The following is a 15778-nucleotide window of genomic DNA, read 5'->3' as shown; positions in this document are numbered from 1 at the left end:
GAGCTTTGAAACATGTACGTTCATGTTTGCATCGTGCGATACACGGATATCTTCAAGTAGGGAGGAATAGTTGATTCGTCCAAAAAGAAATAAACATTGATTTTACTTGTGATAAAGCCAAAAAGAGATGCTTTACGGTACACCGCAAAATAAAACATTTGGGCAAATTAACCGTCTTCGCTGATTTCTCAAATGAAAGGAACCCCTAAAAACAACTTGCTAAAATGTATACATGTGAAAGTAAATAAACTGTTGCCTAAATAACACACAATCTGTGGCAACAATATATTGTTTTCCTGTTTACTATTAACGAATATGTCCAACTGTTTATGGAAAAAAAATTATGACAACAAAACCATGACTGGGGTGGGTAGTGAAAAAAATAAACACATTCCCTCCACCCAAATTTCTTCACAGCTCTAGTAAACCGCATAAAGTGGAAATTGTTTATTTTCTCCGGCACGCTAGTAGTAAGCGAGCCAGTTTGTGATGCCTTCAGGGGCCGGAGATTTGGCAACCACGGAGCAGATCTCATAATGCGTGCAGCAGGAGGCGGCCCTAATCCCATCAGCAGCAGGGGAGCAGAGGTTAAGCGTCACTCTGAAGGGCACCGTGTTGCCCATGAAATAACCAGTTCTTATAAATGCCAGGGGCGCCTCGATGTGCGACAGGCCCTGTACGCAGCGGGTGGGACGCTGTAACCTGTGGTAGCAACGGATCCTCTGTCCCACCCTGCCGCTGTGAGCCTGAGACAGTGACACTTTGTGTTTGGGAATAAACCCCTCCCCCGCCGGGCAGGGGCCTGAGCCGATTATCAGTGCATCTCAGGTACAAAGTGCGCAGCTCCGGCTGCAGGGCGCCGCATTCTCTGCTCTACACCTGATAGTGCGCCGCACCCCAGTGGCAACAAAGCTGCGCCGTATTCGTTCCGTGTACATAATGTTTACCTTTAGTTGGTTCTCGACCAAACAAAGTAGCAACGATGGTCACGTGACAGAAAATGTTGTTCCAGCTTTAACTTCACAAAGAAATAAAATAAACAGGAAGTTGTTTTATTGTAGGAATGAGATCTACATGTATTACAAGACGTATTTCAAAGGGGGAAGGGGTCCAGAGGTCAGGAGTGAAAGAAGTAAAGATATACCGTCATTTCAAAAGATATCCTCCAATCTCCGTCCTATGTATGGAGTTTTGGAGAGTTTGCGTGAACGGGATTTGCCGAGACGCGCATAGGTGAGTGCACCTGAGTCAAGGGAACGAACTATACCTGTTCTCGGGGAGGGACTGCCCGTCACCGGATAAGTAAAAGTACAGCTTCAGGCCGTGTGCGAGTTTCCGGCGCGGGCCCGTGTGAAAGCTTTCATTTGATCAGCATTCCCCTGCAGCCAGGTAGCACACCAGCCTCAGTCCTAAGGGGCAGGTGCCACGAGCAAAGCAAGGGAATCCGCGCGCGCGTTGACCCCTTGGCTCTCAGTGCAGAGTGCCATCGCGCGCCTCTTGCGATCCCTCGGGCACGCGCGCGCGCCCCTCCGCAGCGAGCTCAGCAAGGAGGGAGGGCGCGCGCGCCGGTGTTGCAGCAGCCCAAGCCTGGGGCTGCAGGCAGGAGGATCTGGGACAGCGAACATGGCGGCGGCCGCGGTCGGGCGGGATAGTTTACCTGAGCCCTGGTCCTACGGAGTGTGCAAGGATGGCCGAGTGTTTTTCGTGAAGTAAGCCCGGAATTCCCGCCCCCCCCCCCCACTTCCTCTTTGTTAACCCACCCTGCACTCACGCACATCTGCACAGCTCTGTGTTTTGATGCACTTCTCATCTCTACAGTATGACAATAACAGGTGCATGTTTTCATTCCTCAGTGACAAAACTTGCACCACGTCTTGGCTGCACCCGCGCACAGGAGAGCCTGTCAATTCCGGCCATATGATCCGGTCAGGTGGGTGAAAGAGTGACATGCCTGCCCCCTCTGCACTTTCATCTTTTGCTTTGCGAGGAATGTCCTGAACAGTTTTTAGCGTATGCATGTGTATATCGTTTGTTGTACCTTGTATTTTTATGTTTACTTTTGAATACTCGTACTTTTTCCCTAACTTCATTTCCCATACAGTATTGCCATCTCTGCAGACTGTTAATCTTCATGAATTATTACATTCATATCTTAAGTTTTACTTTCTTTTGTGTTTTGTGCAGTCTTCCTTGTATGGCGATGTTGCTGCGATATTTCTTTTTGTAAATGTTATAAGCTGTATAGTTGCACTCAAAACTAGTATGTTGCATGCCACCCAAGTTGTTGCATTTCTTCCCAATTTGTTGTGTTCTGGCTGCTTTGTATTTTCCAGTTTGTTGATTTCTTTCTTTCAATGTTGTGTTTCTCAAGACATGTTGCATGTCTTTGATGCACTATTTACTGAATTATTGCGTCCATTCTTTGTTGATTGTATTCTTCTATGCATTATTAATTTCATTCAATGTGTTACTTTATTTCATCTGTTGTTGCTTTTATTCACTATTTATGAAATGTGAAAACTTTTTTTGCTTGTTAGTTACATGTTCTATCTCCATCTTCTAATTTCTTTTTGACAACCTTCTGGAATCCCATTATCCTTAGTAGCATAGAGTTTTACAAATTATTCATTAACTACAAAATCATTCATTCATTCAGTTTCTTGCAGTTGTGTCAACATTTTCATTTATTTCTGGGCATTTTCTTTTTTTGCCTTTATTCCTGCTTTGTAGTTTTTCTCATTTTCGCACTGTCATCCGCATTGTTTTGATTTTCTCCTAGATTCAAATGTTTCTTCCGTGCATTATTGCTTTTATTTGAGGCATACTCTAAATTTTTCCTTTTGTTACTAATTTTGTTTCTTCTGTAACATTACTGCCTTTTACTATTACATCACGTTTCCCTTTCAGTATTGCTACACTTCTTCATCATCATTTGCATTGTTTTGCATTATTTCCTGGATTTTGGTTTATTTCAGTAATTTCGCCTGTTCATCTGCATCATCGCTTTTCCAGTGGAATGAATGCTCTAGGTCATGCATTGCTGGTCTACTTCCTGCTTTTGATTTTCTTCCAGATTCTCATTTTATCTATTCTTCCTGATAATTGTGATCCTGCATTATAGTTTCCTCCTTGTTTTGGGTGTCCTTTTCCTATATTGTTGCATTCTTTCCTGATTAGTCCTTATTCCTATTAATCCTTTCCTACCCAATTGCATGTGTACGTCTGTGCATCTTTACTATACTCTCTCCAAACTGTTTTGTTCCCTCTTTCACTTAAATAAATAGATTAACTTGCGCATATACAAAGCAATATCAATACATTATAACCTAAATTCAAGACTACAATCTCTGCAAGATAGTAAATGAATCAAATAGTTTTAACATACTTCCCTGGAGATGAAGCAATATTCAAGTTGTCTCTATCCTAGCATGCTAACCACTTCAAACTGAAACATTGTACGCAGAACATTATTGGTCCACAAACACTGAGAAAAGGAGCTTGTATGGAGTATACACAATAGGTCCTATGAATTAGCTATTTTCTGTGAAGCCTGTCGTAGTTCAGATTTGAAAATGCAATCTGAATACAAGGAGTAGTTACTATACCCCGTATTGTACCTTTCAACAATTACCCCGTCCCTAAACCATGTATCCAAAGGAGTCCACTGTGACCTTACATTTGTTGCAGAGTTTACTGTTTAGAAGGAACATTCTGGACAACCTTTCGGAAGCATACCACAAAATATACCTCTGGAAGAATGGATTCTTCTCAACTTCACCCAATTAAATGCACTGTGCATTAGATTGACTCGAGACATTACATTTGTAGAGGATTTAAGTATCCTTGTATTCTCTCCTTAATGGGCCTTCATTTCTAAATTTTCTGAATCATCTGGCATTTTAAAAATTGCATAGGTTTGAGATACCACTCGCCTAGTTACATCTACTACTAAGATAAAATGTCTTTTCTTACTCGCACAAAATCTGAATTTGAAAATGTATTCGTAGTAACTTGACAAGACAGTGACCTGGAATATTTGTAGTGTTGGTAACTCCACAAACACTTGGCAGCTCTTGAAATGCACTTAAGTAATCACAATAAGAAAAACCACAACCGAGCTCAAACTGTACATTCTTGTTGTTAAGCTGACTTTCCCAACAAGGCAGAGAATTCGCAATATCCGAATATCTCTAATTAAGATCCTTTCCAAATCCAACAATAATCTAGTAATAACAAATATTAAATGTGTAAATGACGGTTTGTTAAATTTTAACAAATTCCAGCAATTGTTTGAGGTGCAATCTTGAGCAACACCCAAAAATATCAGGGCCTAAAACATTATGAGTTAATCATCTTTCCAGGTACGAAATAGTGGATACAAAATATTTGTTCTCTGAACCGTGAAATACCTCTTTCAGGCTGTGCTAAACTGTCTTCTGGTTTAGATGTTTCCCCTACTGGACCTAATAAAATTTCTTAGCGAATTAAGCTTCCAAAAAATAGGCAGGTAGTTCTATTTTTTGTGAAGTTTATGCATCCTGCAATTTTGAGTCCGTCTACTTTCTGTGCAATACCCCGCTTAGAAACTTTCAGCCAGCAAAGTGACACTAAACAGTTTATATAAAAATGCTAATTTGTATTCCAGACACCTTTTTAAAGACACTAAGTCCACCTTCATTCATTCTTCTGCAAGACAGTCTTTATACTCCTAGGTCAAATTGATCTTGTTTTCTCCAGCATTTCTGACAATTGAAATGTACATCCTTAACCAAAACACTATCAGCTAGATGCATCAAACAAAAATCCGCTCGCAAAGGGGCAGATTCTTTGTGACCGGTATTTTTGCATTTGGGATGCGTCATCCCAAATGCAAAAATCGCAAATTGAGAAATCGCTAAATTGCGATTATTTGCATTTAAGGAATCTCAAATTGAGATTCCTTAAATGCAATGCAAGAAAGTTTTAAAAATAGCGAATTCGCTAATAGGGCACGCAAATTACCATGAAGTACAACTTCATGGTAATTTGCAAAAACTTTGAAAAATGCACTAAAGTGCATTTTTCAAAGTTTCATGTTGCGCACACACATGCCCTAAGGGCATGTGTGTGCGCAACATATGTGCACAGATCAATTTCAGAGGTGCAACAGGGTGTCCTTTGGACACCCCTGCATCCTTGAAATCGCAATCCCAATTTATGATTTGCTAATTGCGATTCGCAAATTGAGATTGTCTGCCCCTTCATTCCTATGGGCCTCTAGGCCCATAGGAATGAATGGGGAGGTATTCCTTAATTGCGACTCGCAATTTGTGAGTCGCAATTAAGGAATTCTAAGAAATCGCTATTTTTTAAGTGATTTCTTGATGCATTCCATTTTGCTATTCCTTAATAGCGAATCAGTATTTTTCGCTATTAAGGAATCGCAAAATGGGTTGTTGATGCATCTGGGGGTATGTCATCAGCATAGAGGCACTTTTTGCTTACATTGATAGCAATCCAATTTGTTATTCAGTTGTTTATGTGCATAACGCATGTTCATTCATTTCTGCCACTGTTGCTTTTTTACATGGTTTGTTGTGCATTGCTCATTTTACATTTTAAATTGCTACATTCTTACATGCATTGAATTACTTCTCACTGACTTTCTTACTATTACATTTGTCATCCTGTGACCCTCCCATTATCTCTGATATACTGTTTGATTTCTAACATGTTCCTTAAATTTATACTTTTTTATGATCCATTTTTAATTTTCAGTGCTTGGCCTTTCTTGGATTTTTTGATTATATGCACATGTAGTTTTAAATTCCTTCTTGGTTTGTTTTACACCTTCATTTTTATTATTATTCATTGCTACATTCAGTGCCATGTTATATTCTTCATTGATTTGTTATATTGTTTTCTGCTCTTTCACCATGAAGTTTCTCATGTTCCATTCTATGTCTTGGCAGACCTACCCCGGGGATGGGAGGAGGGCTTCACTGATGAAGGAGCAAGTTACTTCATTGAGTGAGTATTGTCTCCAAGGCATCTTGTTACTTTCTGTTTATAATCCTGCAATGTTTCAGTCAAAATAGCTACCTATGTTTTACTGTTGTCTGGTGCTGATTGAGACCAGAAAAGGTTCCCACATAAGCGGTGCACAGCTGCTCTTAAAGTCAGAAATATTTATCAGGAAAAGGGTCCCTGCCAGTTGCTCTGTGTTGTTTTGTTTGGATCATTATTGTTTTGTCATGTGCACGTCCGGGCACAGGTGGCGCATTTGTAATGTAGTGTAATGGCAGGGGGGGCAGAGGCGGTAGCAGCGTTTATATGGACTTTGTCTGTGTTTCTGGGCTTTTCCTCTACGTTAATATTTATAAGACTCCTTTGGTTGCATTGCATCAGTGTTTTACAACTTGGGACTAAAATCTACTTGTCTCAGCCTGCAATACACACACAGAGGAGAAAATTACTTGATTGGAACTTCTTTTGCCTTCCTGTGTATGCATTGCAGGCTGCGGCATGTTGGTGATTTGCCCATTAGCGGCCATTGCTCTTTGTACCTCACTGTTATGTTTGCCAGCACAATACAAGTTTGTTGTACAACTATCACCGTGGAGGTATGCAGATGAGCTGGCAAGGGCCTCAAAAAAACATAGCGTCTGTACTATTCATGTCAGTAGAACTTGCCACCACCTTTTCCAAACTTTGTGGAAAGAAACAGGTTTTGATGATTTGAGACTACAGCGGGATCTGTTCTTCAAAGTGCTCCCTTTATTATTGTAATGCTTACTTTGGAAAATGCCATTTGAATATATTCATATTAGTATTTTATGAATGGGCTTCCAATTTAATAACTTAATGTTGTAAAGTGACATGGACAGAAAGAAACTTCCTAAAAAAAGGAGAAGAAAATTATAATGAAAAAGCTCTCAAACTGCATCTCGGTTATGTCAGTATTGTTACCTTTGTTGTTTTTCAGGCTCTTGACCAGATTATTCCTTGCTCTGAAGTGTTAATTTTGTCCACCAGCTCTTGGTGTAAAACCCATCAAACCCATCAAACGAGTTCCAAAATTAATTGCGTATTAATTTGTAGAGTTAGCTTTACCACGCTGACATTTTTGCTGTTATGTATCTTGGCACAGTGTACATATTTTAGCATTTCATTAGCAGAATATGTTATGTAAATCTTAAACGATTTAGTTTGGCTTGAGCCATTTTTTACACACGTCCACAAATACATGGTTAGTAATAGCACTACAAATGTTGAAGGTAATGTATAGAAGCAGATCAGCTTGCATTATTCTTAAAGTCCTTAATATGAGCACACCAAGCCACACGAAAGGTAACATTAAACTTACAGATGAAAGCTGTGTAGTTCCAGCACTTTCAGCCTAGAACCCAAGGGTACATTAAATTCTGGACCGCTTCTCCTTATCTTGATCTTTCTCAGGATGTGCACCCATGTCATGGAATAACATTCTAGGCGACAACAAGCAGAGCCATTCATGCTCATCTTTTGAAAACAGACTTAAGAACCATTTGCTTCTAAAATATTTTGAAAGGAATTAGCGTCTGATCATAGCCCTGGCATCTTGAGCACACAATGCACTGATCAGACACCAGGTTGAGGAGGACCAAGAGAAAGATAACAATAAAATTCAATGTATTTTTCCTGGCTACCATATGGCTTGCAAGTTGCCGCCACGTTCCATTCTATAGTCCTTGCTAATCCTGTCAACCTTGAAAGGCTGAATTCACAAGGAGTCACTTTGACATTCTCCATTTTTTCTTTTGAAAGAGGGGTCATAGGCCAGAGCAGCCCTCATTAAAACTCTACCCAGCTTTGCTGTTGATGAAGGAACATTTTCCTCTCTAAGCCCAACAGTGGAAAAAAAGACAGTAAAATATGGAGTTATATTATAAACAGAACTGGAGAAGGACACAAGTTTGTAAGCAAGCAGAGATCGAGGAAGAGTTATCCACAGTGACATCTCCATCATGACTTTTCTACAAAGAACATCAGATGAAATGTCGACATGGCAGAGTTACATTAGCCACTGAGCTAAATTTACGAACCATATTGTAGGTTAATGGCTGCAAATGAAACTAAAGTTCTACTTGAATGTAGACTGAAGAGGACCGATTTCACAGCCTTGCACAACCTTGTAGATAAACTAAAAATGGGTGGTTACTAACTGGCAATGTTCATTACTCCTAGTCTGGGACCTCCCTGTCACAGTCCTTACATACGTGAGCATCAGCTCCCCTTGCGGCCATCCTCAAGCAAAGAAAAAAAACACTGTTTCCATGCCACGGCCACAACCTGTGGAACATAACCCCTGACCTCACCTCCATAAATCCTGTAAACCAAAGCACAAGAAGCTGAACACAGGGAGGGTGGAATGGGAACCTGGACCCGTCACAGTCCTTACATATGTGAGCAGCTACCCAAGCAAAAAAATCAGCTTCAAACACCACAGCCGCAGAACAGACTTTATTATAAGCATCAAGCAGAACTTACACAGAATGCAACACTGCGTCCCCTAAATTGTCCGACACCCCCACACCCATCACCAAGCAGTAATGAGACATAAAGGTTTGAGGAGAACTCCAAGTGGCAGCCCGGCAAATCTCAGCCATGGAAGCCCATTGCAAACAAACGCAGTAAGCAGCCAACCCCCTGGTAGAGCGACCCTGCACAGCCCCTGGCACTGACACCCCCCGGACTCATAAGCTGCAAAGATAGCCCACTTCAATCACCGACTGAGAGTAGCAACAGAAGGCTCCAGACGCAGTCCTGTTGAACCAAAGGTCACAAAAAGGGAATCCACGTTACAAAAAGGGCACGCAGAATCCACATACACACTAAGGGTCCACTTAAGATCCAAACGGTGCAGCAGAACCTCCTCCAGCAACAGAGGAACAGCATACAACAGAGGCAAAACCAACTCCTTTGAACAGTGGAGCAAGGAGGGTATCTCAGGAAGAAACGCAGGATCCGGCCTGAGAACCACCTTATCTGGATAGCACCGCAAAAAAGGCTCGGAACACAGCAATGGGCCCAAAATCCCCCACACATCTGACCAAATTAATAGCCACCAGGAAAATAACCTTGATAGTGGGAAACCCAAGGGAAACCTCCTCCAGAGGCTCAAACGAGGAAGACTGCAACGCGTGTAAGACCAAAGGTAAGTCCCAATCAGGAGCCAAGGACTTAACCACAGGCTTTTTGAGAAAACAACTCCTTAAGATTCTTTCCACAACAGGCACCACTCCATCACAGTCCTGATCCCTAAAACCGTGCCCAGCAGCCCACTGAGCCCACAAAGTGGAAACAGCCAGGCCAAAATCACAACCATCCTTCAGAAAGTCCAAAACCTTCAAAGTGTCCACCGTCAAGGCCGACCAGCCCTTCCCATAAAACCAGACATGAAACGAAACCCAATGTCTGTCATAAGATTTCAGCATCTTTGGCTTCAGAGATGGCTGAATAAAGAAAGCCACCTCAGGAGACCAACCCAGAGCCACAAGGTTCACCGTCTCAACAGCCACCCTGCCAACCGCAACTGGACCAGACACTCCAGAGACCAACCTGGAAATTTCAGGGCACATGGGTCAAGGGGAAGTTTCGAACACAGCAGCATTGCAGTGGAGTGGTGTGGCTCACTGGTTAGAGGCGGCAGACCCGTAAGCAGAGCACGGCCCGGGACCAGGGTTCAATTCCCGACGCGGCAGGGTCATGGATCAGGGTCAAAACGGACTCGATAATTCTCGCCTCGGTGCCTACTCTAACCAGGGAACACACTCGGCAACTCTGGGCATTAAGCTTGCCTCATTTCTACACGGCCCCCCACAGACGCCGGGGATGCCTGGTTTCACCTTGGAGACACCCAGAAAGGGACCATCTCACAGGGAAAACCAGGACGGGTTCCCCAGCGGTCTTCAGCGCCTTGATACTCCTTGGAGTCGTAGTGCGCTTTACAAGTACACCCACATATACATATATATACATATTGCCAAGTGTAACAGCAGAGGGAACCACAGCCTCCTGATTCAGCCTGGCAATACCAGGATCACCGACACCCTCTGAATCATCACAATTGGAGGAAAAGCTTACAGCAACCCCCTTCCCCAGCAAACATCGCAGCCACCTTTCAAACCTTACTTGACAGACTCCGAGAGCAAAACCTGACCCTCAATGCATTCTCTGGAGTCGCAAACAGGTCCACCTCGGGTACCCCAAACGTCTAGTTGAGAAACTCAAACACCTCCCTGTCCAAACACATCTCGAAAATGGATGAAAACATCCTGCTCAATTTATTGGCATCCGTGTTCAACATCCCAGGAATATGAACTGCCCTTTGTGACAACAAATTCAGTTCTGCCCACTGGCAAATCTGCTGAGCTGACTTATTCAGAAAAGCCACTCTCACGCTCCCCTGATGATTCACATAGCACACCACCACAGTGTTGTCTGTCTGCAACAGAACATCCTGATGCACAACCAATTGGAGAAAATGAACCAGGGCCAGGTGGACTGCCTTTAACTCCCTCCAGTTGGAAGACATCCGAGCCTCCTGACCCGACCAGATCTCCTGAACCGAATCCTGAGCAAGCACAGCCCCCCACCCCAGTTCACTGGCATCCGTCGTCAAACCCATCCTGTCCTGGTGCGCGAACGGAGAACCCTTCATGAGATTCCCCACATCCAACCACCAAACCTCCTCTTGGGAGGTACCCAGACCCCCTGAATCAACTGGTCGGAATCCTGTGAACCCGAACACCAGAAGCACACAATGTGATTCACCAAGGCGTACAGGCAACCAGGCCCAAGAAATAATTGTGACAGTAGTGGCCATAAAGCCCTGCACCCTCAACCACTGCTTTGCTGTGGAAGCTAGAGCGGCAAAGACCGCCCTCAGACCTTTCACAAGAGTCATTCTGCAAGGTTCGTAAAGGAACCCCTTCCCCACCCTCATGTTGAAGACCCCTCCAATGAACAACAGTTCCTGAGTGTGATTCAAGTGGGACCTCTAGAGGTTCAGCAACCACCCAAACCTTTGTAGAAGACTGTAGACATCTTGAATCTTGAAATGAGCCTTAGGAAAAGAAGAGGAAGAAATCAACCAGTCATCCAAGTACTGGAACACCTGGATCCCCGCGGCATCCAAAAGGGCCAAACCCTTGGTAAACACCCTAGGTGAAGCAGAGAGACCAAATGGCAAAAACTGGAAATGCTCGCCGCCCACACAGAACCGCAGAAACTTCTTCGAGTCCTGGTGCACTGGCACATGAAAATAAGCATCCCTCCGATCCAGAGAGGTTAGAAAATCCCCCACTGACAGGAAGGGAGGAATCAACTGCAGAGTCACCATCTTGAATGGCCAGTGAGCAATGCATACATTCACAGCCTTTAAATCCAACACCGGCCTATAATTTCCATTTGGTATTTTGATCAGAAAAAGGAAAGAGTAAGCCCGCTTGCACTGCTGCTCCACTGGAACCCTTAAAATGGCACCCTTGTCCAACAAGTCCTTAACCCCCCACAATAGGGCCTGATGTTTCACTTGTGACCCTGGAACAAGGGTAGAACAGAAGACTTTCAAGGGAGGCGCCACAAAGTCTATACAATACCTAAGTCTGATAATCTGCAGGACCCACTGATCCCTGACACATTCCTCAGAGACTAGCAAAAAATTCCTGAGGCGACCCCTCCACCACCCCCTCCCCCTCCACCAGGCGCTCCCCGCTAGAAACAAAAGATAGTCACAATTTAGCCTGACCGGCGGTATCAGAACCTCCCAGCTGGCACTGGAATTTATGAAAGGAAGGGACTCCACGACCACGAAAGGGCTGACTGCCCATTTTGGCCATATGCCCTTTTATAGCCAGCAAACACCTCCTTCAGGGGTGGACGGATGTGAGCCAACAATTTCTTGTCCTCCGCCGTCTTCTTGATCATTGGACTTCAAGGGATCACCAACCAGCTTAGAGCCCGTGAAGGGTTTCTTCATGAGAGCACTCTTCTGGGCCTGCCTCCGCCTTCCAAGGCTTAAGCTGCAACTGTTGCCTAGCCGCTACGGAGGCAGTAGCTGCCGCAGCCGAGGCACTAAGGGAATCAAAAGACAGGTCCAACACAAAACACAACTGCTGCTCCAACATAGTCAAAGACTCAGAGGGATCATCATCCCAAAGCAGCTGTTCTGATGTACTCTGACAGTTCTTCAGCAGAGACTGCACCAGATAACTGACATACGCCGTAGCCCTAGCTGCCAAATGGGAAGCAGTAAACGACCTCTTCAGAGCCCCTTCAATCCTTTTATTGCTAGGGTCCGAAGGCATTGCATCCTCAGAAACCACTACACTCTGAGAAGAAAGGCCAGTCAACAGCGTATCAACCTTCATGGCGGAAGGAAACTCCTATGTAAACCCCTGCAAAGGGTATCTTTTTGTCAAGAACCAGGGAAAGGCATGCTTGTCCACATCCTGCCATTACCCTTCCAGCACATTCTGGACAGACTTATGAATGGGCTCACTCTGCGGCTCCTTTCTTTGATAATTGGTAAAGAAATCCTCAGATTCCTCAGTCACCGAGGGCACATGAAAACCGAAATTGTCCAGCAACTGTTGCAAAATACTGCGAAGGTCTGGCCCTTGAATAAAGCTCCCCTTTATCTCCTCCTCTGAATCACAGTCGGGATCAGGAGGAGAGGACCAGGGGAATTCAACTTCCTGTCTCTTAGGTCTCACCACTTTTCTGGCCTGAAAGGCAGCAGCTATCCGATTACACTTCTCTGATCTCCTGCCACCCTCCATGATGAGCAATTAATCAGAAGAAAGCACACCACTTTTTATAGTCCAAAACCTATCAGAGCAGCAACTTCCTGTAACACAAGCCGCTATGACGCCAGTTAGACCAATTGACATGTCCCAGCACATCCTACAGCCACATCCTTCCAATCTCTGCAAACACTACTTCGCCCACAAAGCACGCGCCGGCCAATCCTAGCATGGCACCTCACAGTCCAAAGTCCCAAGCATATGCCCCACAAACCTCGCCCACACCGCAAGTCACTCAATACCGTCCCATGGACCCCACCGGCAGTGCAGCGCATGTGCTACAATTGGGACCAGGGACACACCATGCCCCAGGCGCCAGTCTACTCCGACTCCCTCGCCCTGGGAGAGAGGCAATCTACAGGCTCTGTTCCACGAAGCTCTTTCTCATGAAATGTAGAGAAGGCTGCCGTCCCGCTACAGTAGGTACCGAAACCCCAACGTCCGCCCTCCTCAGGAAAAGGTCGCTACAGCACACTTTTGTTTATATTATATACTTACCAGCACATCCGGAGACAAGGACCAAGTCCATCAGCTTGATCCAGCACTGCAAAAAAAAACAACAGGATTTCCAGAGGTAAGGTCTGGGGTTATGTTCCACAGGATGTGGGCATGACCTGGAGGGTAGGGATGGGATAAGTGTTTTTTTTTAAATTTTGCTCCAGGATGTCTGCAGGGGGAGCTGATGCTCACATATCTAAGGACTGCGATGGTGAGGTCTGACAAGTATCTTCAACATTTGATGCAATAATGCAAACATCACAGGAAGACAATCAGAGGTTGACACACTTCCTTTATAGGATGATGTATTTATTGACACACTTTTCAAGTGATTTCGTTTTACAGATTGGTGTCTGACAGAAACTAATAAAGTGTAGAGCAGCAGCGAAGCTTATCTATCACGGTAACCAGTATTTGAAAAATCAGGCACCTGAGCTTTTGGAAAGACGGTCTAGTGTATTCTAAGTGAAAGTAACCTTAAAGAGGAGAAAAATGTGCATGACATCTTCTTGCTTTGCTTGCAGATTTCTTTGCCAAAGAGAGCTCACTTTTGGCCACACACATTACACTAATTTAATTTCACAAATGTATATTAATTCCATAAACTAGCATCACATATTAAACACCTCACCTGTCAAAATTCTTGGATACACATTGGAAATGTCATTTAGAATTGAATTTGAAACTAGTTTTAGGCCCCCAAAAAAACTCTTAAGCAAGTAACCATGCCTAGTATTTGTGTTTTTATTGTGAATAGACCGCGGAGACCAAAAAGAACACCAGAGATGTGCTTATACAAAATTAATTTGGGGTGCTTTCTTGTTGTCCTTGAGAATCTGTATGCAAAACCATGAGCTGTGTACGTAGATGCTGCTTGCATTTGTATTACGAATATATGTGTTACAAATATGTAATATTGACAATTTGGTTGGACTAGCATCATGTGTTTTTAGAACCCAGCTCCAGACTGCATGAGTGATCTGTTCGCTGACCTGTTGTTTTCTGTTATCTGTTGGCAAAATGGCATATTTAGAGTGGGGTTTGTGTCCACTTCCTCCTCAAGATTGGATGGCTTTATATGTCTCAATTGCCTGCTTGATTTGATGGTTTTTCTCTGTATTCTTGTGTGGAGCATTATGGTTTAACAGTGTTCTGACTGAGTTGTATCCTTCTACTGCAGACTTCCAGGACCTCTTTTTTTCCAAATGGTGTAAATGCTCTCTGTCCTGCTTTTCTTCTGATTCGCAAGTGCAAACTAACTCAATGTTACCCCTTCTGCTATATAAAGCTCCCCATCATGCTCCCAATACCACCTACACGTTAAATTATTGTACTTTTTCCTTAATTTGTTTAACACGTGCCTGGCAGCTGCAAGTGCTAATGGATCAAGCTCTATTTTTTGTGCTTGCACTCACTTGTTCTTCACTTATTAAAAATGTGCATTTGCCATTTTAAAATGGGTGCGTTCCATGAAGGAACTGTACAATAAAAAGGGGCAACACGCATCTGGACGCATGTGTGTGTATCAAAGGCCAGCTTGGATGGAACTTCTATAATGTGAAACTGAGTGCCCACCCTGCATCCACATGTCTTGATGCATGCTTATGCAAGCGTTTGGCAAAAGCATTTGCAAAGCTGTTAGCCTAGCTTTATCTATTGGCTTTACAAATGCCTGTTTCAATTTGTAGCCAGACATAAAAATAATAATGTTTTGGGTCAATCTGACATCATGGCAGTTTTACAGGATTTTATCACAGAAAAGTGGATCACATGATTTTAATTTGGTTTTAGTCAATATCCAATAGGACCAACAGCCTCTTGAATGGCTGTTTAATTGCTTATCCAACACTATCTGAACCTGAAAGAACAGTTGGCAGAAGAGCGAGAGGAATAGAAAGTGTGCACGTCAGTTAGAAGGCCGTATTTGTTGAGTGCTGTGCACACCAATTGGTATAGGTATGGTGTTACATTGGAAATGTTGTAATTTGTTATTTTAGTTCGACTTTTGATTTTGGTAAATAATATATACGTTTTTAGGTTTGGCCTATAGTCCTATTGAGCTATTTTACCAGCCTCATGTTCTATAAAAAATCATGATAAAATACAAATACATACTGGGCCTTTCAGTGAGCCCCCTCCTTCATCCATTGGTATGTTTATCTCTCATTTACATGTAGCTTCTGCTCACTGTACGATACAACATGGGGCCAAGGGGCAGCTCCCTTCAACCATGGCTCTCACTTTGAGTTACTGCATCTATCTTGTGCTTATGTACACATCAATCTAAACAAATAGTCCACCGTGGTGCTGGAATGGTGGGCTAATCTCTGCTTTCATTTGATGTTTCTTTACATGTAATATTGTGAAGTAATATTATTCCTTTTTTTTGCAAAGAGCGATTCCACCCTGGCAGCATTTTTACTTATTACTTTTAAATTATAACCCCAGTTGCA

The 15778-nt window shown here is 43.4% G+C and overlaps 1 protein-coding gene across 4 annotated transcripts in view; it reads left to right on the top strand.

The window, feature by feature from the left end:
- Nucleotides 1-1536: 1536 nt before the first annotated feature.
- Nucleotides 1537-15778, top strand: part of PLEKHA7 (pleckstrin homology domain containing A7) — a 988577-nt gene continuing 974335 nt past the window's right edge. The window contains exons 1-3 of one of the 4 annotated variants that reach the window (XM_078681039.1): nucleotides 1537-1709; nucleotides 1854-1930; nucleotides 5952-6009. In XM_078681039.1, coding sequence (XP_078537165.1) covers nucleotides 1624-1709; nucleotides 1854-1930; nucleotides 5952-6009 — 221 coding nt within the window. In that variant the 5' untranslated portion in view covers nucleotides 1537-1623. The remainder of the gene's footprint in view (nucleotides 1710-1853; nucleotides 1931-5951; nucleotides 6010-15778) is intronic. The other 3 variants (XM_078681034.1, XM_078681032.1, XM_078681038.1) reach the window with 3 other exon arrangements.

This window comes from Lissotriton helveticus, chromosome 3_1 (genome assembly GCF_964261635.1).
Source record: "Lissotriton helveticus chromosome 3_1, aLisHel1.1, whole genome shotgun sequence".
Classification (NCBI taxonomy): Eukaryota; Metazoa; Chordata; class Amphibia; order Caudata; family Salamandridae; genus Lissotriton; species Lissotriton helveticus.
The sequence above is the reverse complement of the archived record's forward strand: the minus strand, read 5'-3'. Positions and strand labels throughout refer to the sequence as shown.